This window comes from Vipera berus (assembly GCF_964194415.1).
Source record: "Vipera berus genome assembly, chromosome: 5".
NCBI classification, from domain to species: domain Eukaryota; kingdom Metazoa; phylum Chordata; class Lepidosauria; order Squamata; family Viperidae; genus Vipera; species Vipera berus.
The window spans coordinates 38,005,858-38,033,129 of NC_138207.1; the positions used below are offsets into that span (position 1 = coordinate 38,005,858).

General features: G+C 39.5%; 1 protein-coding gene across 2 annotated transcripts in view; it reads left to right on the top strand.

Moving 5' to 3' along the window:
• Nucleotides 1-27,272, top strand: part of GPC1 (glypican 1) — a 230,513-nt gene that overhangs the window by 198,647 nt on the left and 4,594 nt on the right. For both annotated transcript variants that reach the window (XM_081328830.1, XM_081328831.1), the window contains exons 3-8: nt 1,375-1,766; nt 13,785-13,950; nt 15,101-15,231; nt 22,183-22,302; nt 25,300-25,433; nt 27,025-27,200. In XM_081328830.1, coding sequence (XP_081184956.1) covers nt 1,375-1,766; nt 13,785-13,950; nt 15,101-15,231; nt 22,183-22,302; nt 25,300-25,433; nt 27,025-27,200 — 1,119 coding nt within the window. The remainder of the gene's footprint in view (nt 1-1,374; nt 1,767-13,784; nt 13,951-15,100; nt 15,232-22,182; nt 22,303-25,299; nt 25,434-27,024; nt 27,201-27,272) is intronic.

Below are 27,272 nucleotides of genomic sequence, written 5' to 3' on the forward strand. Positions count from 1 at the left end.
GCTTTATTTTTTAAATTGTGGCATCTTTCAACATTTTTTCCCAACTAAGCTAAGTGAAATGAAGAATGCTTGGGATTCTAGGATAGTAACAGATTTCTGTGTGAAAGGACTGAATTCAATACAGTTGTAAAGCTAAAATCTTTTACAAAGTGCTTTGAGATACATTTGTTTTCATTCTAGGTATGCATTTATGCAAGATTCTTATTTGCTTAACCATTCTTTTCCAAGTAACCCATATTTAGCTGGAGTCACACCACATGTTTAGCTATAAATCATTGTTTACAAACTATAATGTTTATACTGACAAATCACTGAGCAAAACCCAAATAAACCATATTTGTGTGATTTCAGGCCAGGTTTGTGCTTTTTGCAGCTGATTCTGGTTGGTGGATATTGTCAAGTAACTGATAAAACTAAATAAGAGTTTCACAGATCTAAAATTGGCTGAAACCTAGGATGATTCCCTTAATTTTGCTTGTAGGGTTAATGGAGCTCTTAGTTCTTATTTTTCTGTTTTACAAGGGAAGGCCTTGCACTAAGGTGTACTAGCATTACAGTATTTAATGACCTGCTATTCTTAGTATAAATATTCACAAATGATATCTAAAAAGAAATAATGTCTCAGCACCATGGAAAAATGCTTTGAAAGGATATAGTATTTGCTTTCTTTTAATAAAAGTTAGATCAGTGGTAACGAACCAGCATGCTATCTGTCATGTTGTATTTTTAAAACAAAAAAAATGGTAAGTAGCCAAATAATTTTCTAAATGTCCTCTTTTAATATCAAGAGCAAATATTGAAACCTTTTAATCTTCATATTTAGAACTTCTAAATGTATTTATTGCTGATATATTCTCTTAAATAGCATGGTAAGCTTATGCACATATGTTTCTGTCAGGACCTTTTATCATAGTGATTTATATAGTGATTTGCATATATTATCTTGGGAATTAAGCAGTACGATCAAATTTAAATGTAATTGCTATCTGTTACTATTTCATTTAAAATGTATTTGGGCATATTTCACATAGATAAACTTTCATCAGTACCCGATTTCCAAATATACAATAAATAAGGATGAATGTAGTGTTGTATCTTACACATTCCTGGGAATGTTGAGGAAGTATAATTTTGGACATGAGTTTTTTGGGACAAATGTTTCACAGTTCTGAATGTGAATCTGGTTTTGCATCTATACAGTCAAACAACAAAATGCAAATGACACGTATTGATTTTCTGCGCTTAACTATATCAGTGCACTTAACATACCAGTTTCCTTTTAGTAATGGTGCAATAAATTAATGTGGGGATGTCTTTAATTCTGGTTAATTTCATTCTTCTAGTGACTTGTTTCTCCTGCTTATTTGATTTCAGGTTACTTCCAGGATTTGTTAAACAAGTCAGAGAAAGCACTTTATGACACATTTCCTGGTATGTATGGAGACCTTTATCTCCAGAACGTAAAGCTTTTCAAAGACTTGTATAGTGAGCTGCGGCATTACTATCGAGGCCCCAACATCAACTTAGAAGAAGCCCTCAATGAATTTTGGACTCACCTGCTAGAGCGGCTCTTCAAGTTGATGAATCCCCAGTACCAGCTTCCAGACGAATATATGGACTGCATAGTGAAGCACTCGGAGCAGCATAAGCCATTTGGAGAGGTTCCAAGGGACCTGAAGCTCAAGGCAACAAGGGCCTTTATTGCAGTCCGTTCCTTTGTGCAGGGACTTGGTGTGGGCAGCGATGTTGTCAGAAAGGTCTCTCAGGTAGGTCATTAACTTAAATTGCTGTATGATCACCATTCCTGAGAAGTTTTAAAGTACCTATTTACTCTGGGAAATATATTTATCATTGTATTAAACAATGCATACAGATTCATTGTATTTCTGCTTTGCATAAATAACTACTCCAAGCAGAGAGCTCCCTTCAGTGTCTGGGTGCTGTTTCTGAAGTTTTGTCATAAGAGGATCCATCCTGCAATTCAGCAAAGCAGTGGGACCATTCTTTTGAGTGTTAAATTTCTGGGAGGTACCTTTTTTCTTTGCTATATTACATCAGATCAATCTAGTGTCTGGTGTACTGTGGGAAAAAACACAACGTGACTGTCAAAGCTAAATACACTAGGAGGACATGGCTGGATGGCATCTGCATATTGAAACCTGGAAGCTACCCAAAGTCATTTGCTGTGTCTATAGAAGGAAATAGTAACAGCGTATTAGGTAACCATATTGAATAGTCAAATGCCTTCATAGAATGTAGTTAGAATTAAAAGGATAGAATGTAGTTAGAATTAAAATTTATTTTCATTTGTGGTTAATTTTCATTGAATTCCAGAGAACATGGTGGTCAACTTGTTAAAGAATGAATTGATTTAGAACTATTTCATTGTAGCTTTGTTGATTTTCCTGCCCCTTTCATATTACTGGTTTTTCCAAAGTCACAGTTTTTCTATCAAAAACTAGAATAAGGTAATATGGAGATGTTTAGGATGCCTATCGTATGGCATTTCCAGAGAATTATAAAAAGTTAAATCATACAGCTTCCTTATTACTGAAAATATAATGGGAAAGAGCCTTAAGGAAATTAAATATTTGTAGGTTTGCTCCAAAACATGTCTAGCATCTTTTATTCTCGATATTATAAAATGCACATGCACAAAGAAACAGTGTGCAGATTAGCATAGCAAAACACTGAGAGGCTGTTCAGAGATTATAAGAACATAAGTTATATTAGAAGTTGGCACAATTCGGATAAAAATGTAAAGTCTTCTTGTTTTCCTTTTGAGTATTCAGTATGCTTCAGGTTTAAAATAATATCCCACTTGGGCCTGAAAGTGTGGACTAGCTAGTTTAACCAGTCTGTCTTCATTTCCCCTTTCCTGGGTGCCCTCAATTCAGAAGTGTTTGGTTCATAAATTTAGAGATTTAAGTTATCCATTCCAGGACAAATGATTTTTCTATGTCAGTACAATGCATTTGTCTTCTGATTGGTGGTATGTGAACACCAGCATTATTTTGCAAAGTAAATTTTTGCTTTAGAGTGTGCAAAGAAATGAGCATAAGCATATTTGGGGTAAAATAACTGGCTGCACTTTTCGTCATGCTTGCTAAAATTATAATGAGTGGCAGAGTACAGTAACTATTCTCTGGAGTATGTCTGTGAAAGGAAGAAAAAAAAGATACATCTGAAAGAAGGTAGCTTGAACTAGTGGAGTGAAGTTGTTCGATATATGCAGGGAACGAATAGAAAGTGAACACAAGGAAGGAAGAGGTGGAAGCTGCTTGGAACATAAAAAGACTAGTTGTTATAGAGTGCTGCAGAGGTACAATAAAAATATTCTATTTCTTGTGTTTACCCTCTAGTCTCATTGGCTTTCCCCTTGTAAGTATCGTTAGCAAAATAAGCTTTAGTATATCAAAGTAGTGATAAATCATACAGTGCTGGAGAATAAACATTCAGTATCATTGTATTTCCTGTGCATTGTTTCCAAAGATTTGCCATGTAATTTCCTTTATCTGAGATAAAATACACCTAATTTGCATGATTGCTCAGTCTGTATTCATATCTATCTGAAGATTTTATTTATTTATTTCATATTATTTAATATGTATACAGCAATCTGTGCCATTCTTTTTGTAGTTGATCCTTATTCAGTAAAATCTGCTGTAGACAAAGCAAAGAAAAATACACAACTCATAAGCCAGCCTTAGAGAAAGCCAGTAAATTACATAAAGATGACTATTTTGTTGGTCAGCTCAAGCAACATTTACATTTGTAATTACTACTGCTTCTTATTTTTGCTACAACTTGTCCAGCTTCCAGGACTTGTATCTTTTGAATATTTCAGCCATTTTCCTTTTCAGTTTGCTTTTCAATTGGATCATTACATTCCAGAAGCTCTTGTAGAGATAGAAAGGTTTGCATGTGGAATGGATTGAAAGAAAAGAGAATGAAAGCTGTTTACCAAATTGCCCTTTAGAGAGGAGCTCTGATCACAATCCTAAGATCTCTCTTTCCCAGGAATGGCATAAAGCATTACTGTACTTCTCCCGTTAGTTATCCTGAATGAAGACTAATCGAAACTCTTCTTGACTATTTTAAAATACCTTTATCTTAATATGAATGAAATATTTTGCTATTTGATGATTCTGGGTAGCCAGTCTAGAAGTCTCTTACCAGTCTTTTTCTAGCATATGTGAGATTTTACAACCTGCTAAGAAAGCATTTTGTATTATCCACAAGATAATCCCTGGTTAATATTTTCACATACCACTTTAATTCTGCTGGCAGGTTAGTAGAATTAAGGAAAATGGGCTTTCGAATGGATCCGTGAGACTGCTTTTCACACACTGTAAGGTATTTTTTCAATAGTCACCCTGTAGTAAACACCCTATAGAGGTAGATCAGGTGAAAGAACCAACACAACAATATACCTTGTATTTTCTCTTTGACACACTGGATCAAGTGAACATTTTCCCCTAGTCTTCTAAGTGTATTGACTTCCAGATAGCATTTTTTATCCAAGAATTTGCTTTCTTTTCACAGTAGTAGCCCAAATTAGTAAACACCTGGAACAGGACTTTTTGTTCAGATGTAATAGAACTATGTTAAAAGATGTACCAGTATAACAAACTTCATTGTGAGATGAAACTGCATTATTCAGACACCAGATCTATTTAAAAATAGTGTTCCAAGGCCTATGGACAAGTTATAAAGCTGGGGGATCATAATTAAGTGATTTTTAATTACTTAATAATTAAGTTTACCATGAAATTAAATTCATATTACATTTTCAAGGGCTAATGATTCCAACAAAATAAACAAATAGTTACAGTATAATAATGTTAATAGTAATGTTAATAAGGGAATGTTTCTACCATAAACACCTATAAATTTAGGCTAGGTCTCTAGATTGCAAAGCATTGTTCTTTTGGAAGGCCACAGTTTCTGAGAGCAAAAGCTTGAAAGACATACCATAACAGATTTTTGCCTTTTCATAATATCACAAAACCTTTCTCAACATGTCTTCGGGGGATCAGGTTGGGGAAGGCTGGAATTGGCCCTTAGGCTCAAACTAGATTGATGTGACAGACCCATCTGTTAAAACAGATGGTGGATTACCCCACAGCCCCTCTCCCTCCTCCCACTCCTTTATCCCCCGTGGAATTCCTCTGTGTCTTTGGCAGAAGAAATTGCTGCTTGAAGGAAAGAGTGTGGGAGGATGAACCAGGTTTTCTCATGCTCCATCAGCACACTTCCTTTTGGCCTAGGTTTTGAGGTAAACTTCAAAAGAAAGATAATATGTTGTTCTACACAGTGGAGAAATATAAATCCAATATAAATTCTAAATCATCCCTCAATGGATTTTTTTTTTCATTCCAAAGTTCTGTCAATATTTTTAATAAAGGAGAGAGTGAAGATGAGTACACCAACTCCTCCTAGAGTGCAGAGTGCAACAGACTCCAAGGCCCATCTGCTGGGGAAGGGGGGGCTGTGAGTGCAGGGGGGGCAGTTTTGCAGGTCCACATCCCAAAATCCTCCCCCCTCCAATGAGGACAGAGAAAGATCTTACTCCCAGAGCCAGCGAGAGGCTTGCTTAATTTGACTGTATGTTAGATCTGTGCAAGGGAGCAGCTCTTTGTTAGTGTCTCAGGGAGGCTTAGTTGACGCTTTATATAAATTGGATTTTGTCTTCCTTGAATAAAAATAGGATGGGGGGAAAAGATGAATACACCAATTCCTTCTTCCCCTCATCAGTCTGGCCCTCATCATCCTACCAAGCTCTTTATGTGATGTAGGATCCTGGAATTTCCACATCAGCCAGCCAACCAGTTCTGAACCTTAGAACAGAGGAACTTCAGAAAACTTTTATGGAATCACCTTTTCTAAATCAAAAAGGAGATAACTGCATATAAGAAGTGGTTATCACATAGAAATATTTTTATTGATAATATTGTTACAGATTTATTCTGTACACATACATGCACACACATACACAGAGACATTTCTGGTGGATCTGTAAACACATTCCCTTCAACTTAATTGACTTGAGCAAGCAGTTTGAGGAAAATAAATACCACTTCAGTATAGAGGATTATAGTACAATTCTCATTTTCATTGTCACACTCTATCCAGATGTGTTTTTTCCTCATGAAGGATCCACTAGTTTTCTGTTTGTTTTTAAGGTGGAGGATAAGTATATGTCAAGCAACAATTCTTGGATTATTAATAATTTTGCAACACAGGTGTTGTAACAGTTAGAATTCTCCTTTTATGCTGTGGATTGCGACTGACCATGGAGCAAGGAGAACATAAGCCTTAGTCTTGTTTTCGCTACCATCATTTAGGTAGATTAAATACATGAATCCAGTTTTATTAAGGATTATTTATTACCACATTAATTTAATTCTCTCTCTTCTCCCCACACACAACTCACAAAGGCATGTCAGTGCATATCTCAATTTAGACCATAATTAGACAATATTGGCCGGTGATAGCTTTCATAAAATGTAAAAGATAGCACTATAGGTGTGTTTGTTGCTTTCCATTAGACACTAAAATCCAGTATATCCCTGTACTTTCCATTTTCATTTTGTTTTGTATACTATCAGCCTGCCTCCAGAGGTGGTGAATGCTCCAACACTGGAGGTTTTTAAGAAGAGACTGGACAGCCATTTGCCTGAAATGGTATAAGGTTTCCTGCCTGAGCAGGGGGTTGGATTAGATGACCTCCAAGGTCCCTTCCAACTTATTATTATTATTATTATTATTATTATTATTATTATTATTATTATTATTATTATTATTATTATTATTATTATTATTATTATTACTATTTCTGTGTATATGTCTAATTCCCTGTCTTCACGTTTTATAGAATTTATCAAAATATGAAGCTTTTAAAATCAAGACAAATCACTCTACAATAGATAAAAAGTCTAAACTAATCCCTAATTCAATGGAGATTGTACTCATCATTAAAGATTCTGACCTTTGTGTGTCCTTGATGGATAAAAATAAGTTGTTAATGAATTTCTTTTTTATTGAAAAGTTTTATCATACATTTTATCTTTAACAAACCCCCCTACCCCTCCCCTATCCCTCCCTCCTTACCCCTCCCCCCCTCCCCCCCCCGACTTCCCAGAGCTAAGTACAAGGTATAAAAAACAAAAAAAAGAATCATAAACAACCATATGCTAATAACTGTAAACTCTAAAATCTATCACTCTCTAGCTCATATAGGATAACTACAAACACTATTAATATAAAATATATTAAAAAAAAGAGGAAAAAAAGGGAAAAGAAGGGAAGACTTATTCAAATGCTACATGAAACTATCTGAGAACAAATATGGGACTAAAAAGTTAATGAATTTCTTTTGAATGAGTTGATTATAACTTAGCATATTTAAAGTATAAACGATTGTAGTCACATTAATTTAAATGAGCATACCTATGTATAACTAAGTCTGAATAATTATAGTTAGCCCTTAATACAAGAGCTGGTATTGTACTGTCTGCTTATGTATTTATCTGAGAAACGAGTAAATTCTATTTTCATATCAGTTACTAAATCTGCAAACTGCAGAGCTTCCTGGCATATTGTAAAATGTAAAAAAATGTTTTTCAACATAAATTATATCAAATCTAGATGACATACTACTCTGATTTCCTATGATATAATTATTTAAAAAGAGAAATAATTCAAAGGATTGTCCAGTTGATGTAAGCAACCTCTAGTTGATATCCTACTTATCTGTATTATTTATTCATTTATTCTAGAGTATAACGTGCATATTTCTTATGAGCAAAGAGATTATTTATCAGGATACTCACACAAACCTAAACAAGTCCTTAACCATAACCACTTTATAATATGGCTCTTGGAAAATACGTCTTTAATATTCCTCAATTAAAGGTTTGATAAAAGCTTGTTGGAACACATCTGAATGAATGAGATACCCCACCAACCAAAATTTAGCTCTCTAAAATTCCTGCTGAATGGAATCAGAAAGAATAATAATAAATCAAATTATAAAAAAGTAATACTATTTTAGTAATGCATTTGCTACCAATAATTCAATTCTGCCCCATCTTGGGAAATTCATAAACCAAAAAGTGGTTGAAGGCCCAATGAAATTACGGTAAATTAAATTAAATTTTCTTTGAATATCTGAAAGGAATGAGAAGGCTGTATAGATGTTAGGGGTAAAGAATTCCACAGTATGGGAGCTGCCACACAGAAGCTCATGGCAGTTTAGATACAAGGGTAGACCTAATCAAGACATGTTTATCTACTTGTTGCCTTGATAATGGATCTGCCCTCTCTGAGTTTAGGTCATCCTCTACTTTCGGTCTCTTAGTAAACTTACCAGAGAAATATTCTCAATAGATGGATAGATTCAACCCTGGCAGGATGGTGCTTGATATAATGAAAGCCAGCTGGGTGACTTTGGGCTAGTCACTGTCACTCAGCCCAACTCACCTAACAGGCTGTTGTTTGGAGGAAAATAGGAGAAGGAAGGAATATTATGTATGTTTTGCCGCCTTTATTTATAAAAATAATAAAGACAAGATATAAAAATCTAAATAAATAATTCAGTGCTGTGTTAGCATCAAATTTTATTAGTAACATATAGCAGATAACCAAGATAACAATGTTAGGAGAGTTGTTACCATGCTTTGGCTGGATTGATTTACCAGTAATCTCACTATACAGGATCAGCTGTAATTGTTGCATTACCACTAAAGGCTACTCCAGAATGCATTATAGTAATCCAGCAGCTTGGTATCCAGCAGGTAGCATCTGAGTCTACTGGAGTTGGGGAGCCAATAGAATTTAATAAATAAATAAATAGCTAAATAATGAATTCCAATACCTGTCTGTCCCAGTCCCGTGTAAAGTGTAACATCAGGCAGAATTTTATTTAACTACAGCCACCAGAAGGAGCCCCAAATTACACATCGACTCTTTTGGGTGGAATACTTCCCCATCCAAATTAACTACCAAGACCAACATTCCTGGACATTGTTGATGGACAACTCAGTCTTGGAGGCACTTAATTTGAGTTAATTTTGCCCCATTCAAAATCTGACAAACTCTGGACACCGGTTCAAGATTTCTATGGTATCTCCAGCCTGATCCAAAGCAGTAAGGTACAACAATGTGTCATCAGCTTAGTAATGACAGGTCCATCCTCACTTTTGATATGTTCAGCATATACGGTAGATTAAATAAATAAGGAGATAGTATGCAACCTTATCTCAAATGAGACAATTTGGAGTCAGTCTGTTTGCCATATTCCATCTAGAACAGGGTTGTTTTTTTAGGTTTTTCATGATGATAATGAAATGTTCTTGGATATCTACTTTTCTGAGCAGATTCCACAGTGTGACATAGTTAATACAATCATGGTCTTTCTATAATCAATGAGCTACATATTTATTTCTTTTGGCATTCTGTGGCTTTCTCAGTTATCTGTCTCTTATTTTTCTGCCTTTTCTAAAACCAGTTTGAACATCTGGCGTCTGCTTTTCCATGCAATTTCTAAGTTATATTGGATAATCCTAAGTATTACTTTACTAGCATGTGAAATTAAGGATAATGAGTGATAGTTTGCACATTATGTTACGTCTCCTGACTTTGGTATTGATGTCTAAACTGTCCTCGTCCAATCTGTTGGTTGTTGTACCATTATGCAGATTTGCTGGTGTCACTTAGTTAGAATATTTACACATTCTGAAACTATTCAGTGAGTTCCTGTTGTTTTCCAACTTGGTAATAATGGAATGCTAATCTAACTTTATCTTCAAGTACAATAATTTACTATAAATTTCATTATCTAATTCTATTTGTAAATTGTCATCTCTTTTGTCAAGAATTTAGTAGATTCCTTACATTATTGATCCTATTTGAATCAGTTCTTTTCTGTCCATCCTTTAATATGCAGATTTGTTGTTGGAACTTCCTTTGATAGTTACAATTCTTTTAGAAGGCTTTCCTTGTTTATCCATGACTGTTTCCATCTTTGGTGTCTTTACATTCTAATATTGTTTCTTGTATCTTCTAATGACTCTCTTAAATTCTGTAAGTTTTTTCTGAGATCATTGTCTTTCTTGGCTTTGGGTTCTTTTCTTGACAATTTCCACCATCTGTTCTGATTTCCAGCTTACTTTCTTCTGTCTATTGATCTTTGGCAGTCTCTTTTCCATTCATTCTTAACTTCTTTGATTTCATTCCATAGTTCCTCTGGTTCCTTACTAGTGAAGTTCAGGACTTCAAAGCAATTCCTGGTGATCTTGAAAATAGCCAGCATATGTTCAAGATCATACTGTAGAAATTGGATAGCTTTGTTCTTCTGCTTTAGTTTGATTTGGAACTTGCACATGATCTACTCCACAGCCAGTTCTTAGGTATGATTTTGTTATTATAACTGAACATTTCCAATTTCTTGTACCAAAATATCCAAGTACAGTCCATTTTGTTTATTCTTTATACAGTACTTTCGGATAACCTGATCCAGTGTCATTGTTATGCTAATGATATGTCTATTGGTCTTCTGTGATCTTTGATACCAACATGTGATGACTCATGGTAGAGTACCGTATATACTTGAGTATAAGCCGACTCGAGTATAAGCCGAGACCCCCAATTTCACCCCCAAAAACTGGAAAAAGTTATTGACTCGAGTATAAGCCGATCCGCCGTTCTGCAAGCCTCTGCCGCCAGCAGAGGCTCGATCCGCTATTTTGCAAGCCTGAATACACAGGAATACCCTGTGTGGCCGCGGCTCGTCGGCAGGTCTCCGTTCCTCCTGCCGACCTTTGGGGAGGTTTGGGCGCCTCCCCAAACCTCCCCAAACGTCGGCAGGTCTCCGTTCCTCCTGCCGACCTTTGGGGAGGTTTGGGCGCCTCCCCAAACCTCCCCAAACCTCGGCAGGTCTCCGTTCCTCCTGCCGACCTTTGGGGAGGTTTGGGCGCCTCCCCAAACCTCCCCAAACCTCGGCAGGTCTCCGTTCCTCCTGCCGACCTTTGGGGAGGTTTGGGCGCCTCCCCAAACCTCGGCAGGTCTCCGTTCCTCCTGCCGACCTTTGGGGAGGTTTGGGCGCCTCCCCAAACCTCCCCAAACCTCGGCAGGTCTCCGTTCCTCCTGCCGACCTTTGGGGAGGTTTGGGCGCCTCCCCAAACCTCGGCAGGTCTCCGTTCCTCCTGCCGACCTTTGGGGAGGTTTGGGCGCCTCCCCAAACCTCGGCAGGTCTCCGTTCCTCCTGCCGACCTTTGGGGAGGTTTGGGCGCCTCCCCAAACCTCGGCAGGTCTCCGTTCCTCCTGCCGACCTTTGGGGAGGTTTGGGCGCCTCCCCAAACCTCGGCAGGTCTCCGTTCCTCCTGCCGACCTTTGGGGAGGTTTGGGCGCCTCCCCAAACCTCCCCAAACCTCGGCAGGTCTCCGTTCCTCCGCGCAGACCTGCCGACCTTTGGGGAGGTTTGGGCGCCTCCCCAAACCTCGGCAGGTCTCCGTTCCTCCTGCCGACCTTTGGGGAGGTTTGGGCGCCTCCCCAAACCTCCCCAAACCTCGGCAGGTCTCCGTTCCTCCTGCCGACCTTTGGGGAGGTTTGGGCGCCTCCCCAAACCTCCCCAAACCTCTGCAGGTCTCCGTTCCTCCGCGCAGACCTGCCGACCTTTGGGGAGGTTTGGGCGCCTCCCCAAACCTCCCCAAACCTCGGCAGGTCTCCGTTCCTCCTGCCGACCTTTGGGGAGGTTTGGGCGCCTCCCCAAACCTCCCCAAACCTCGGCAGGTCTCCGTTCCTCCTGCCGACCTTTGGGGAGGTTTGGGCGCCTCCCCAAACCTCCCCAAACCTCGGCAGGTCTCCGTTCTTCCTGCCGACCTTTGGGGAGGTTTGGGCGCCTCCCCAAACCTCGGCAGGTCTCCGTTCCTCCGCGCAGACCTGCCGACCTTTGGGGAGGTTTGGGCGCCTCCCCAAACCTCCCCAAACCTCGGCAGGTCTCCGTTCCTGTTTGGGGAGGTTTGGGCGCCTCCCCAAACCTCCCCAAACCTCGGCAGGTCTCCGTTCCTCCGCGCAGACCTGCCGACGTTTGGGGAGGTTTGGGGAGGCGCCCAAACCTCCCCAAAGGTCGGCAGGAAGAACGGAGACCTGGGGAGGTTTGGGGAGGCGCCCAAACCTCCCCAAAGGTCGGCAGGTCTGCGCGGAGGAACGGAGACCTGCCGAGGTTTGGGGAGGTTTGGGGAGGCGCCCAAACCTCCCCAAACAGGAACGGAGACCTGCCGAGGTTTGGGGAGGTTTGGGGAGGCGCCCAAACCTCCCCAAACGTCGGCAGGTCTGCGCGGAGGAACGGAGACCTGCCGAGGTTTGGGGAGGTTTGGGGAGGCGCCCAAACCTCCCCAAACGTCGGCAGGTCTGCGCGGAGGAACGGAGACCTGCCGAGGTTTGGGGAGGCGCCCAAACCTCCCCAAAGGTCGGCAGGAGGAACGGAGACCTGCCGAGGTTTGGGGACGTTTGGGGAGGCGCCCAAACCTCCCCAAAGGTCGGCAGGAGGAACGGAGACCTGCCGAGGTTTGGGGAGGTTTGGGGAGGCGCCCAAACCTCCCCAAAGGTCGGCAGGAGGAACGGAGACCTGCCGAGGTTTGGGGAGGTTTGGGGAGGCGCCCAAACCTCCCCAAACGTCGGCAAGTCTCCGTTCCTCCGCGCCCTGCCTGCCTGCTTCTTTCCGCTGCGGAAAGAAGCAGGCAGGCAAGGCGCGGAGTTTGGGGAGGTGCGCGCGCACCTCCCCAAACCTCCCCAAACTTCGGCAGGTCTCGGACGGCGGTGGCTTGGGAGAGGTGCGGGCGATCCCGGAAGCACCAAAGCCTCGGCCGCGCACAAGTCCTCGGTAAGTTTTTTTGTTGACTGGAGTATAAGCCGAAGTGGAATTTTTCAGCCCAAAAAGTGGGCTGAAAAATTCGGCTTATACTCAAGTATATACGGTATTTTAGCAACATTTCCTTTTTGAGACAGTCTCAAAAACACCTTACAAAAGTTTGAAATAATGACAATGAATTATGCATATACACTATAATTATGAAAACCCAAGTTTTTCCACTCCCTGGAATAGCGTTTCGTACCCCCAGTTGGGAACTCCTGCTTTATAGATATCTTATTAGTGTAGCAGTTAAGGCATCAGGCTAAAAGCAGGAGGCAGTGAGTTCTAGTCCTGCCTTAGGCACAAAACCTGCTGGGTGGTCATGGGCCAGTCACTTTCTTTCAGCCCTAGGAAGGAGGCAATGGCAAACCACTTGTGAAAAACTTTGCCAAGAAAACTGCAAGGATTTGTCCAGGCAGTCTCCAAGAATTGCACATGACTGAACAGAAGAAAAAAAAAGATTTTAGAACCATTGCTGGCAACTGTAACATTTATGTGCTGGTTTCTTTATTGTTCTGGCCTTTTTAAATTGGCAAAACATCAAAGAAATAATTGTAGAGTAACTTACAAGTTCTATGCATTCAGACCTGAATATTTCAGAAAACAAGGTTTTTAGGGATTTTGAAATGTTTCATTTTGAAAAGTAGTTCTACTCTGAAATTAAGTGGGCTGTGCCCAAGGATTTCATATAAGAAACAAATTAGGTCTCTACTTAATGGATTTAGTTTTAAAATTTATATAGATTTTCTCTACACATGCACAAAAATACTTTTTCTCTTTTGAATACTGTGTTGTATTTTAGGTTACATGTTGTGTTTTATAATTGTTATATATGCCCTTAAGAAATAGTTGTTTGTTTGTTTTTAAGGTCCCTCTGAGCCAATATTGCAATCGCGCTATTATGAAGTTGATGTATTGTGCACACTGCCGGGGCATGTCAAACATTAAACCATGTAATAGCTATTGCCGTAATGTCTTGAAGGGCTGCCTGGGCAATCATGCTGACCTGGACACTGAATGGAAGAATATGATTGGTAAGATCTATAGATGTTTGCCTGAAAAAATGCTTTCACTGACATTTTTTGCAGAGTTCTTGTTTTTCCTTTTAGTTAACTGATGCAAAGTTGGAGATCAATTGAAATATGCATTAGAGGAATATTTTCAATATCTCTGAAGCATCACTTCTTCCTTTAGATGAGCCTTATCCAATATTATTCTCCATATGTTTTGGAACTCCATAGATCCCATAACAGATTATGAGTCTTTCAAGTTTAGCATATGTACTGTAGAAGACACCAGGATATAGAAGTTCCAAGTATACATCAGTATCACAGACTGGATGATTTTAAGCAGTTAAAAAATTAATAATGACCTCAGAAAAGATGGTTTTTTTATCAATGAGTAAAAAGTTCAGTCACCTTCAAATTGAATTCTATTTCTAGTAAACTACATGGACACTTTCATGTAAAAAAGTTTTAAAACTGAACAATGGTTCTCAGGCTTAATTATAAAATTTTGTTTTGTATTCTTAGATTTATTACACCACTTTATCCTTATGACTTCTTTTTCTGACTATCAGGATCTAAACTGATCAATTGATTGAATGTTTTCGAGCCAGCATTGACTCTTAATGACACCCACATAGATAGATTTATTTCATGATGATCTGTGTCTCAAGTCCTTCAGGTTTTCCAACAGTACGTCCATTGCCATTTTAATTGAAGCCATCCACCATTACAGACTTCTCAAGAGACCTACAGTTTTGCATAATGTGTCCAAAATAGGACAGGTTGAGCCTAGTCATGTGTGCCTTGAATGAGAATGCTGCATTGATATGTTTGATGATCCATTTGTTTAGTTGGTTCATTGTCCGTAGCATTCTTGCAAGTGTTCTCTAGCACCAAAGTTCGAAAGCGTCAGTACGTTTCCAATCCTCCCTCTTTAAAATCCAACTTTTCTTACATAAAGTATTACAGCAAATGCCATTGTTTGCAGTACTCTGATCTTCGTAGGTATAGGTAAATCATGGTATCTGAATATCTAGGATATAAGTAAATATGTAAAATATTCCATTGATATATATTGCATTTTCAATATTGGCTATAGTAATTACAAAAAGACTGTCTCAGATGGTTTGTTTGATATGCTTCTTAATCAGTATCTTTTTATTCTTTTCCCCAATAGATTCATTACTGTTGGTGGCTGATCGTTTTGATGGACCATCTAATGTAGACATTGTAATAGGTACAATTCATGCTAGGATTGCTGAAGCCATTTCAAACATGCAAGAAAACAAAGAATCTATAACAGCCAAGGTAAGAGCTAAATTATGAAGTTCAGAATATAACTTTGCCTCTTATATATTTAATTGCTTGCATTTTTCTTATTCCTCACCCCCCACACCCACCCACCTTCATGGTATTTCCTGTAAACCAGGGGTGTCAAACTGCAGGCCCACGGGCTGAACGTTTCACGAAGAAACCACGACCACCCCATTGCCGGCAATGGGAGAAAAGTTCCGATACGTCGCGCGATGTCACATGACATCCCGAGTTTGACATATCTGCTGTAAACCATCACCTAAGCATGCCAAGTGACTTTGGATCATACCCCAGGTATTTTTAGCCAGTGACATTCAATGAAAAGTTACCAAGAAAAGATTCCATTGTTTCTACTAATAAAAAATAGACTTGTTATGCTCACGATTCTTCAGTGCTCAATAGATGGAATGCCACTTGTACTGTAATACAAGAATTATTAAACCCAAGACTTCCAGTTTTGCATCATAGCGACACAGCCAAGGGATTGCCAGGGGACCCTAAATGGGTCTAAAGACTCCCCGGAGATGCAATGAAGAAGGAGGGTGGTTGATCCGTTTGATCCGAGGGAAGCCCTTCAAACCAACAGGAGGAAAGCTAGCTGCACTCCAGTGACTAGCCCAAGCTACTGGCATCCGAAGTCCAAAAGCACCAACTAAGAACAACTATGAACAGTGTGTTTGGAACTGGGTGAAAATATCGATCTTCTCTTCTCTATTTTGAAACTGATTTCCTGGAAAAGATCTCCAAGAAGCAAAATAATCTTCCAAAAGTGAGAAGGAAGGGGATTATAACCCCTCCCTTCCATAGATGGAGGCGGCAATTTAATTTTCACGGGGGACAGAAATACATTGAAATGGATTAATGTAAAGCTATAATATGGATAAAACTGAAAATTATGGAAATTGTTAAGATTTTCCATTTGAAAGAATATTGATGAAAATACAAGAAAATAATCTTTTTGTTTTAAAAGTTTGAACATAAATAGTCACTAACATCTAGTGGTAGATCAGAGTATAGAACTACAGCTGCTTTGGCTCAGAAATTGGCAAGATGCCCAGAAACAGACCACAACTTGTTCCTTTGATCCTCAGTGACTCTTAGCTAAATAGAGAACAGCTGAGAATAGAGGGAGAAAAATACACTGGGTTATCTATTGCAGAATGAGAAATACAATTGTTATAAAAACTGCTGACCTTCTTGGGTTATAAACACTTAATGAGTTGTGATATTTAAGGTTGAAAATCATTTGCAGAGAAAGAAGAACCTTGACTCTTGGGTTATTCTTCTAGGGGGGAAATTACTGGATTGTTTTTAAGTGGTTGAATATTTTGGATTGCAACCTTGGCTAGTTGATAATTGTAGGATCCCTGAGCAGAAGAACCATTATAAAATATAGGTGTTAGTGATGGATTGACAACTGGAAATGCATTGGACTATAAGACTATACATAAAGATAAGAATTATATAAGACTTTGGTGTTTGGAACTTAAGATTCGTTGGTTTGATGAAAATGGAGGTTGCATACCCAACCAAAAGTGGCAGGAAACCACACTCAATATTCTTTTCTAAAATCCCCTATATGGAATATCAGAGATCTGCAAGAGCAATACTTCAAGACAAGACAAATACCTTCCAGGAGGAAATGCACATTATGTTGCAATTAATTCAAATGATAATTGTTTCAAATCATAATAAGATTAAAAATAATTTTGATGATATAAATGAGCATATCCTTGACCTAAACTCACAATTGAAAAACTCTCAGAAAATGATGATAAAGAATGAACAAGTAAATCAAACAATAGAACTAAAACCAGAGGAAAGTGATCCAAAGATAGAGGCTATAAACGAAGAAAATCACAGCTTAATACAAAGAAAAACCTGCAAAACTGTTATATTGGAAATGAAAAAGACATTCTATTTTTCAGGACTTCAGAACAAATCTGAGATAAGAAAGAAGTTCCAATGAAATGGATTATAGAGCTGTCAGGAGAACCTAGAGTTTGGGAGACAAAAAATGAAAAGAGAAATTGAGGGAGAAGTAAAGTGGAAGCTTCCTAACAAATATAAAGGGTGAAACTCCCCCTCAAAAGCGCTTCACTCAATTTGTCCTTCCCATTCTTAACAACACTCATAGAAATACAGGAAGAATCCCCTGGCAAGCTGAACACACTGATTCAGAAAGCTGCTAGGCAAAAGAAGAAGGCGAGAGCCAGACCCAAGAGAGATGATTTGACCTAGCAGATGGAGTACTACATGACTAAACACCTGTTTGAATATGGTTTAAAAAATGGTTAAATTTGGGGTATGAATGTAAGAGAGATGGGACTTATAAGTAGTGTAGCATTTTCTTGTGATATGGAAAATGTAAAAATATTGGGATGATTTAAATGAATGATACATTTTGGATACTTAAACAATTTTGAGAAAATTATAACTGACAAGAAATGTACTGACTACTGAGGGGAAATTAAAATTAAATAAGATAGGCAAGAGCCAGATTTAAGACAGTTGATTTGATCTACTAGATCAGTGGTTGTGAACCTATGGAACATGTGCCAGAGGTGGCACACAGAGCCCTCTCTATGGGCACGCGCCATCGCCTCAGCGCATGTGGCCTCTAAAGGTTCGCTATCACTGGCCTGCCAGCCCGGAGCCACTGTTGGGGAGGTGCCCTCTCTCCCTCCCTGTAGCAGTGCAGCTGCGCCTCACTTATGGGTGGGTAGGGCAGGGCCTCGTGGAGAAGGAGGAGCTTGTCTCTCCATGAAAAGCTGCAGCTGCGCTTGGCGGACAACTTGTGGGAGCCTGACCTTGTTGCGCTAGCCATGTGGTTGCTGTTCGCCTTGCTGCACCTGCTGCTCCAGCGGTGCCTCCAAACAGCTGCCGTCCTCCAGTGAGTCTTCTTCCTGGTGCTGGGTGAGGATGAGATGTGCTGGCGGCAGCAAACTTAGCTGTGTCACAGGGGAGGTCACAGGAGAGGCAGCGCTGGCCAGCGGTCATGGCCAGTGTGGGGTGGCAGGCCGATGGCCGCGAAGGAAGCCCAAGGCAGGGGCAGGCAGGCAGTTATGATGCCCAGCTTGGCTCTTGTGGGTGGTGGCTTGCCTTGCTTCATGTGGGGCTGCCTTCCCAAACCCTGACTGCTTCAGCCCTGCAGAGCGCCACCACTTCCTCTCAGCTGGGGCTATCCACAGGTAGGAGCAGCTGGAGCGGTGGGCTTCTAAGCCTACTCAGAGTGCCACAGCTGCCACTGCTTGGGGCTGGCAAGGCGGAGGAGAGGGTCACCCACTGCCTCTCTCATAGCCCAGTGCTGCCTGGGGCTTTACGTGGTGCTGCTGCTCAAGGACGGCTGGCTGCTAGAGCTTGGCTATGCGGCCTGGCTCTACCTGGACTGGGAGATGCCATCTCATAGGAGGCACCGCTCTGCCTTGGCCATCTGGCGATACCTCCGGGATTATTTCCCCATCACAGTGAGCAGAGGAACTGGGAGGCTCCCGCTGCTAGCAGGGGCGGCGGGGCCTGGCAGGACACCCACTTTCTCCATTCGGTAGGCGCCGGCTCCACCAACACGGCCCTGTGAGAACGCGGGGCTCAAATTCATGCTGGAACTTCTTGGGAAGAACCACCCAAGTGTGGTGGGGGTCGCCCTCCTTTAAGTGCACAGCCTAAACCTCATCTCCTCCACCATTGTCAAGGGGATGTTGCTGCATAGCCGCCCTTCCAGCAATGCCATCCTTTCTCTGACCCCTTGGTCAGAAAGTATTAGCTCTTTTTAGACTTTTATTTTTATTTTAAGCTTTTATTATCCCCTGTCTGCTGCAGCTGACTCTGGTCCCCATCTTCCAGGAAGCAGCCACTCCCCTGCCCCCATTGACACCACCCAAACTGCATGCGCCCCTTTCACTGCACAGGGCTACTGTTACCGGTGTCGCTGTTGATAACCACTCCACGCACACATGCACGCATCATCTGGCCTACCGCTTCCATGTCTCCATTGCTAAGCCATCAGTCCCACCCCTCACCACAGTCTCAACGGAAGCAGGATGTTTGGCACCTTGAGAGCAGAGGGTGGGGCTGGAAAAGATCTGGCCAGGTGTGGGAGTAGGCGTGCACTCTTCTTTTTGAGGAGTTTCTCTCCGAATGCTCGTAATTCCACATTGCCAGACCACGTATGAAGGCGCATGCAGGCTCATCTCAGGAGAGGCTTGCCCACGTGGGAAGTGGGAAAGTTTAGGCAATGGCACCTCCGCCCTGCCCCCTGCTTTGCCTCACGCCACAGGATGAGCCTCTTGCCCATTGCCCCACCCACCAGTGACCCCCTGGATCTCCCCCAACCCTGCTCGGCACCCACAGGCATCCCTCTCCACGAGCAACATGCCACCCAGTCTGCTGTGACCACCATAGCCACGCCCACCCAATGGGCCACACCCATCCGGCAATAAATAAGTGGGTTTTGGGTTGCAGTTTGGACACTTGGTCTATAAAAGGTTCACCATCACTGTACTAGATGGAGTACCATAAGATTAAACACCTTTTTGAATATGGTTAAAAGAATGGTTAAATTTTGGATATGAATGGGTTTTATAGTAAGAGAGATAGGATTTATAAGTAGTATAATATTTTTTATGATATGGGAAATGTAAAAATATTGGGTTGATTTAAGTGAATGAAATGTTTTGGATATTTAAACATAATCAATTTTGAAAAAATTATAACTGACAAGAAATGTTTTGAATACTGAGGGGAAATTAAGCTTAAATAAGAATTCTGAGAACAGGACCTATAGAGATTTATATAAGATGATTTTTTGCAAATGCAACTGTAATATAAGCTGATTAGAAAAGACGCTACATACTGATGCTATTGTTATTCACATAAATACTAGAAAAATGTTTATATTCAATTTTGTATTAAAAGTATATTTTCTCAATGTTGGTAAAAGGAGTACACTATTGGGAGAAGAGAAGATCAAGGAAATCTATTCCTAGTTAGTATGTTGATTATGAAATCATAGAAATTAATTATTATTGATTATTGTTAAATATATGAACCAGACAACACATTGTTTACCAAGTACTAAAGATTGTTATTCCCCCAAAAAATCAATAAAATATATTTTAAAAAAAGAATTATTAAACCCCAGACCTGTCATCTTTAATTTGTATGTGTTGGCTGGAATGTGTCTCCTTCCCAATATAAGAGTGAGCTCACTTCTCCTGAGACATTCATCTGTCCCTTCCTCATCACCTTTGATTTCCAAACATTTGTCCTATCTCTGTTCCTAAGCAGAGTGTGATATTTTAGCCCAGCATAAAATAAATTTGCTCCATTGCAAATCCAAAAATGGCAGTTTCCCTTCCAATTGACCCTGATATGAACAACATGCTCATATCAATGGAATTCAATGGAACTGCATCTACATGGAGGGAAGTGTGTAGTGGGGTGCCCCAGGGCTCTGTTCTGGGCCCAGTGCTGTTCAACATCTTCATCAACGATTTGGATGAGGGGATAGATAAGGAACTCATCAAATTTGCAGACAACACCAAGCTGGCAGGAATAGCCAATACTCCAGAAGATAGGCTTAAAATACAGGAGGATCTGGACAGACTCGAATACTGGGCGCTATCTAACAAAATGAAATTCAATGGTGAAAAAAGTAAGGTTCTACACTTAGGCAAAAAAAATCAAATGCACAGGTATAGTATAGGTGGTACCTTGCTCAATAGTAGTAACTGTGAGAGGGATCTCAGAGTCCTAGTAGACAGTCACTTCAATATGAGCCAGCAGTGTGCTGCAGCTGCCAAAAAAGCCAACACAGTGCTAGGCTGCATTAACAGAGGGATAGAATCAAGATCACGTGAATTACTAATACCACTTTACAATGCCTTGGTAAGGCCACACCTGGAATACTACATCCAGTTTTGGTCACCACGATGTAAAAAAGATGTTGAGATGCTAGAAAGGGCACAGAGAAGGGCAACAAAGATGATTGGGGGACTGGAGGCTAAAACATAGGGAACAGTTGCTGGAATTGGATATGTGTAGTTTAATGAAGACAAGGGTGAGGGGTGACATGATAGCAATGTTCCAATATCTCAGGGGCTGCCACAAAGAAGAGGGAGTCAAGCTATTCTCCAAAGCACCTGAAAGCAGGACAAGAAGCAACGGATGGAAACTAGTCAAGGAGAGAAGCAACCTAGAACTAAGGAGAAACTTCCTGACAGTTAGAACAATTAACCAGTGGAACAACCTGCCTCCAGAAGCGGTGAATGCTCCAACACTGGAAGTTTTTAAGAAGAGAGTGGACAGCCATTTGTCCGAAATGGTATGGGTTTCCTGCCTGAGCAGGGGGTTGGACTAGATGACCTCCAAGGTCCCTTCCAACTTATTATTATTATCATCATTATTACCCAACCACCATATTGTTTCACATGATTTGAGGTCCTGGAATCCAGCTATTATTCTTATGGAACAGAAGAACTATAATTAAAGCTGCTGAGAGAAAGTGCATTGGGAACTGACTAGCAAGTAAATAAGTCATCAGTAGTGGCAGAAAGAAAAAGAGAAGACATAGTACTGCTGTCTAAAATATATAAAGCCATCAGTTCCTAGAGTGAACATGGCTTCAAAATCCATTCATCATTAGATTGTTAAGCAAATCAACAAAAGAAAACACTAGGCTGGGGTTTTTATTCACTAATTATTATGCTTATATAACATCACATATCGATACTAGTTTCTGAGAGCTTAAGTAAGTTAGAAAAAGAGCTTGTTGTGCTATACATTTTTAAATCAGCCTTTTGAATCAAACGAAACAAAATACTAGTATGAAATATATAAGAAATCCAAATGTCCTCATATTTGAAATGAAATGTAAGTAAATTTAATATTGATGGAGTAAATAGAACTTTCTTTTTTCTGAGATGTGTTTTTCTTTGATTTCCCCAGATTTTTCAAGGTTGTGGAAATCCCAAACTCAGTACAAAAGCTGCCAATGTTGAAGATAAGAAGAGACGGGGAAAATACGTCATTGAAGATAAATCTTCTGGGCTTAGTTCAGAGAAATTTGTGAGTACAGAGGGTTTGTACTAGATTTAATTCTGCACTAGAACTGCTTGTGTAACCTGTTAATCAAAATGCTCATAAATATGTTCATTATGTGAAGGAATATATATATAAGCACAGTTTAGTTTCAGTGTGGAGCTTTTATTTCATTGGAAGAATGCACAACAGTGATCTGTAAAAGTGAAAGTCAGCACCCTTTTAGCCAATCACCAAAAGACACTTTTTAAACATACCTTAACAGTCCTGCTTAACAATATAAGGAGTTATTTTGCACATATTTAGACTCTCAGACTCTTAGCAAGTAAAAATATTTTTATCTCATCTAGTAATCATGGGCATCTCAGACACATAGAGGACATACTTTACAATAATAATAAATTGCACTGTTATATCATGTATTTTAACTCAAATACTTTGGCCACCTAATGAGAAGGAAGGACTCACTGGAGAAGAGCCTAATGCTGGGAAAGATCGAGAGCAAGAGAAGAAGGGGACGACAGAGAATGAGGTGGCTGGATGGAGTCACTGGAGCAGTAGGTGTGAGCTTAAATGGACTCCAGAAGATGGTAGAGGACAGGAAGGCCTGGAGGAATGTTGTCCATAGGGTCGCGATGGGTCGGACACGACTTCGCAGCTAACAACAACAACAATCATGTATTTTAGAGATGTGCAAATCTGTAAAATTTTGCAATATAGGTTGTAATAATTACAAGGAGAACATAACAAATGGTTTGCTTGATGTGCTTCTGAGCCAGTATCTGTTTATTCTGATAGCTGCTAAGCTAGGGCTGGAAAAGGAGGGAAGATGCTGAAAGAGACAGAAGGAGCAAGGGATAGGCTGTATTAGAATATGGTAGCAGCAAGGAGGGAAGATCACTGAGAACTGACCTACACATCATGTAAAGGAGGCAATAGTAGTAGCATATGTTTGTTTCTAAAGGAAAGGAGAAAGGGACACCAGCCTTACTGTACCCCCTTTATAAAATCATCCTGGGATCCTTTTGCAGTTCAGCTAAACCACAGCTATTCTGGAACACTTTGAAAGAACATAATATGTTTGTAAAATGCAGACAGCTGATGGATTGAGTCTCCCCGGATCTTATCCAAGATCTAAATACTGCTAGCATTGGCAGCAAAATTCCCCTGATTTTAACATAAAGATTCAAATCAGGTAAATGTGATCTGCCACTAGTTTGAAGAAAGAAAGATACATAAATAGACTTTCTCAACTGAAAATTATTGCATCAATGTGCAAGGAAAGTGACTTAACTGTAAATATTTTAGTTTGGAGTTGCTAGTTTGTTTTCCTTAATAGTGTCTTGAAACATAGCCTTTCTCCTGCTTTTGTTTTGGGATGTCTTTCAATAGCATCCAAAGTTCCATTTCCCTTGCTAGCCTTTATTCTAGACTAAAGAATTCTCGTAATCAGCCACATTCTTCAAAAGAAACAATCAAGCATATTTTCTCATTTGCTTTATTTAATTATCAGATTTGCTATTCTTCTTTCATTATTATATGAATCCAAAGCAGAAGTGCAAACTAGACAGAAAAACATAAAATATGAAGTCTTCATCAGATATAAAAAGTGTTATCTTAGAATATTGTCCCTGAAAATTTGTGCCATTATAAGTTTCTTGTTCTGTATTTAATACTTACATATTCCTAGGACTATATTTTCTTGTTTTGCCACCTATTTTTTTTTTTTGCTATCTTATTCCCATTCTTACATTTCTCAGTTAAAGCAAAAATCTGATCTGTACATGCCCCCACCCCCAGCAAAAAAAACCCCATAATGGTCTTCCTAAATTCTGCTGCATGTTATCTCTTGAATCCTTTTTGTCCCAATTCCCAGCCACATATAAACTAATCTTCCTGTAACATTTGCCTTTTTTCGCGTGACTTACCTTTGTAAAAAGGAAGAAAATGGCATTCTTTCAAGACTCAGATGTGCAATCTTCACCCATTTAAAAAAATCACACAACCATATCCATAAGCAAACTACATCTGCTTTTACCATTTATACATACACCTTATCATTTTCCAAATTTCTTGAAGCATTCCAAGCTTCTGTTTCATTCATTTTTTTCTCCATACAAACAAATATAGCATCCATTCTTCAAAACATCCCTATCTTTCCCATACAAAATTTAAAAATACAGCCTCCAGTGATCCTTCAGTTCAGTTTCCTTCTAAAACATCTTATCACTTTTATTTTTAATTTCATTCACTTCCTCTGTTTCCTAATACTTTTTCCTAAAGGACTCATATTTTCTCTTCCTGCAGTCATCCTACTTCAACAGTTGTTTCTTTGATTTCTTTCTTGCATTTTCATGGCCATTTCATGTCCTTCCTTCTGTTATCCTCATCTCCTTCATCCTTCTGCTTTCTTAGTTTCAGTTATAATACGTAGCTATTATTTTCATTTCATTTCTTCATGTAGGCCCTTTATCATTTAATATTCCTCCATGTCACAATCTATTTGCCATTGTTTTCATTTCACCACAGATATTGACCTCTGACACCCATTATAGTTTTGGACAATCAAGGCTTTCACGTAACACTTTTTAATAAAATAGATGAGATGTAGGCTGGTTTACTAGCCTTTGTGGTTTCCATGCCACGTGTAGTATTTCCAGATAATAATGAGAGTAATATTGATCAGTTGGGACAATATGTGATAACTGTAACCAAAAATTAATTTTATCTGAAGCACAGCCATACCATTTTATGCAAGCTAGCATTTGTAAGCTGGAGATTTCCTTACAAGCCAACTTATTACATAGTGACACTCAGGATATGATAAAATATCCTTTATCTTTAATTGTTGTTATATACTAAAATAGATAACACTGCAGGGTAGTTACCACAGTCTTATTTTGGTTTTAGTACAATTGAATGCTCTTGGAATGCATTCTCATATAAACGTATAATGCACTTAGAATATAAAGCTGTTGATGTTAAAATATTTTCTCCAACCTTTATTACTCTTCCTAATGACAGGTTTCAGATGCTAAAGGGAAGCTAAGGGAAGTAAGAGACTTCTGGGCTCTTCTGCCAACGACGCTTTGTAATGAAAAAATATCATCTGGTTCTGTAAATGAGGATAGGTGCTGGAACGGAATGACCAAAGGCAGGTAAGGCTAATCAGCTGTGCAATAATGAGTCCATTTTATTATCCCATCTGTGCTTCAAAATGTTTAGGCAATGCATAACAAATAAATATTTGAAATTTGCTTTTGTACTGATACACAATGGTAATTTTTTTAAAAAAAATTCATCTTTTTTAAGATGTAAAATATTAAAACAGTGCATAAAATTTCTAAATAGGAGTGTTCCTGGAAAATATTTGACAACTTTTGGAAAATTGTTAATGAAAAAATTGAGATGGGTCACCTTTTCACATAAGTTATAGGGTATGACATAGTCAACCGAAAGTATTGATTTTTCTTTAGTTCCAACTAAACAGACCTTGGAAATTGTTGGGGTGTATAAGAAGGGCATCAGAAATTTATTTATTTATTTATTATTTATTTGTTTGTTTTATATACCGCCCTTCTCCCGGAGGACTCAGGGCGGTGTACAGAGCAATAAAGTAAGAATACAATAAAGCAATAAAGTGAGAAATGACTTACATATGCAGGTAAGTTGATATAGAGAAGGAACTCCTCAAATAACCACCTCAAAAACTATTCAGTGTTTTAGGGCTTATCAGAAGCAATTGTCCCGAGCCAAGCCACATTGGTAAACTCATACTGTCATCTACTATTTTTATGAAGTTTTAAAGTTTGGAAAAGTGAAATGCTATTAGAGAGGTGGATAGGAAAGAAATCAGATGAGATGAGAATGTTATAATTCATTGAGGTCCCATCTTTTTCTTTATTTAAACAAGATCCATGCAAGATTCAGCAGGTGAAGCTCAAAAGAGAAGACTGGTGTAAAAAGATTTAGGCAGCTATCCACAACATTCACCTGATATTATACTTCCATTTCCCTAGGTCATTGGTTCTCAACCTTTTCTTCACCATGGACCCCTTTAAATGCCACTAAGACTTAACTCAAGATTTCACTTGTAACATGTGGACCTCCTATGATGACATCACAGACTCCCATGACTCTGCAGACCACAGGTTGAGAACCAGTGACCTAGGTCATTATAACTGCCCTTGAGAGTCTTCTAGGAAGACTGCTGTCTTCTGTCTAAACACTAAAATAAATTTGGAATTTATAAGAAAAGGAAGCTCAGTACCACAGCTATCAGCAGGTCAGAACAGTGGAGGAATTTGTGACCTCTCTCAAATTTGGTATCTCCCCTGAAAAGCTAATTCACTTTCAGAACTGAGCTCTCTCTCCTCCAGGAACAGGTTTTCCACAGGCTCCAATATTTCCACTACATTACTGGGCTAAAGCCAAAAAAGCATCAAGCAGAAGTTCATAATTCATGTCCAAAGGATCTTTGACTTGATTCATGAAATACAAAGATGAGATAGTGACTAAAATAATTACTTTTCATTTTCTTCTGTTCTTATTGTTCTATTCTCTCTCTTCTTTTGCTATTTTTCCTTGGTAACTAGTCAGTAGGTAACAATAAGAAAAAAAATGGGAAATAAATAAAAAATAAAAAGGGTTGGTTAGGCTCCCACCCACCCAGTGAGTTCAGTTGGATTACCATGAAGTCTAGTTCTCCAGAATTAGCTTTCAGCATGAACCTATACATTCTCTTTACAGATACCTTCCAGATGTGATGGGAGATGGTCTAGCTAATCAGATCAATAACCCAGAGGTTGAGGTCGACATCACCAAACCAGACATGACTATTCGCCAGCAAATCATGCAGTTGAAGATTATGACAAATCGATTGCGCAATGCATACAATGGAAATGATGTGGATTTCCAGGATACAAGTAGGTACAAGCTGAGAAAGTGGGATTATTCATAACATTTCATGTTCAATAAGCAAAAGACAGGTTCATACA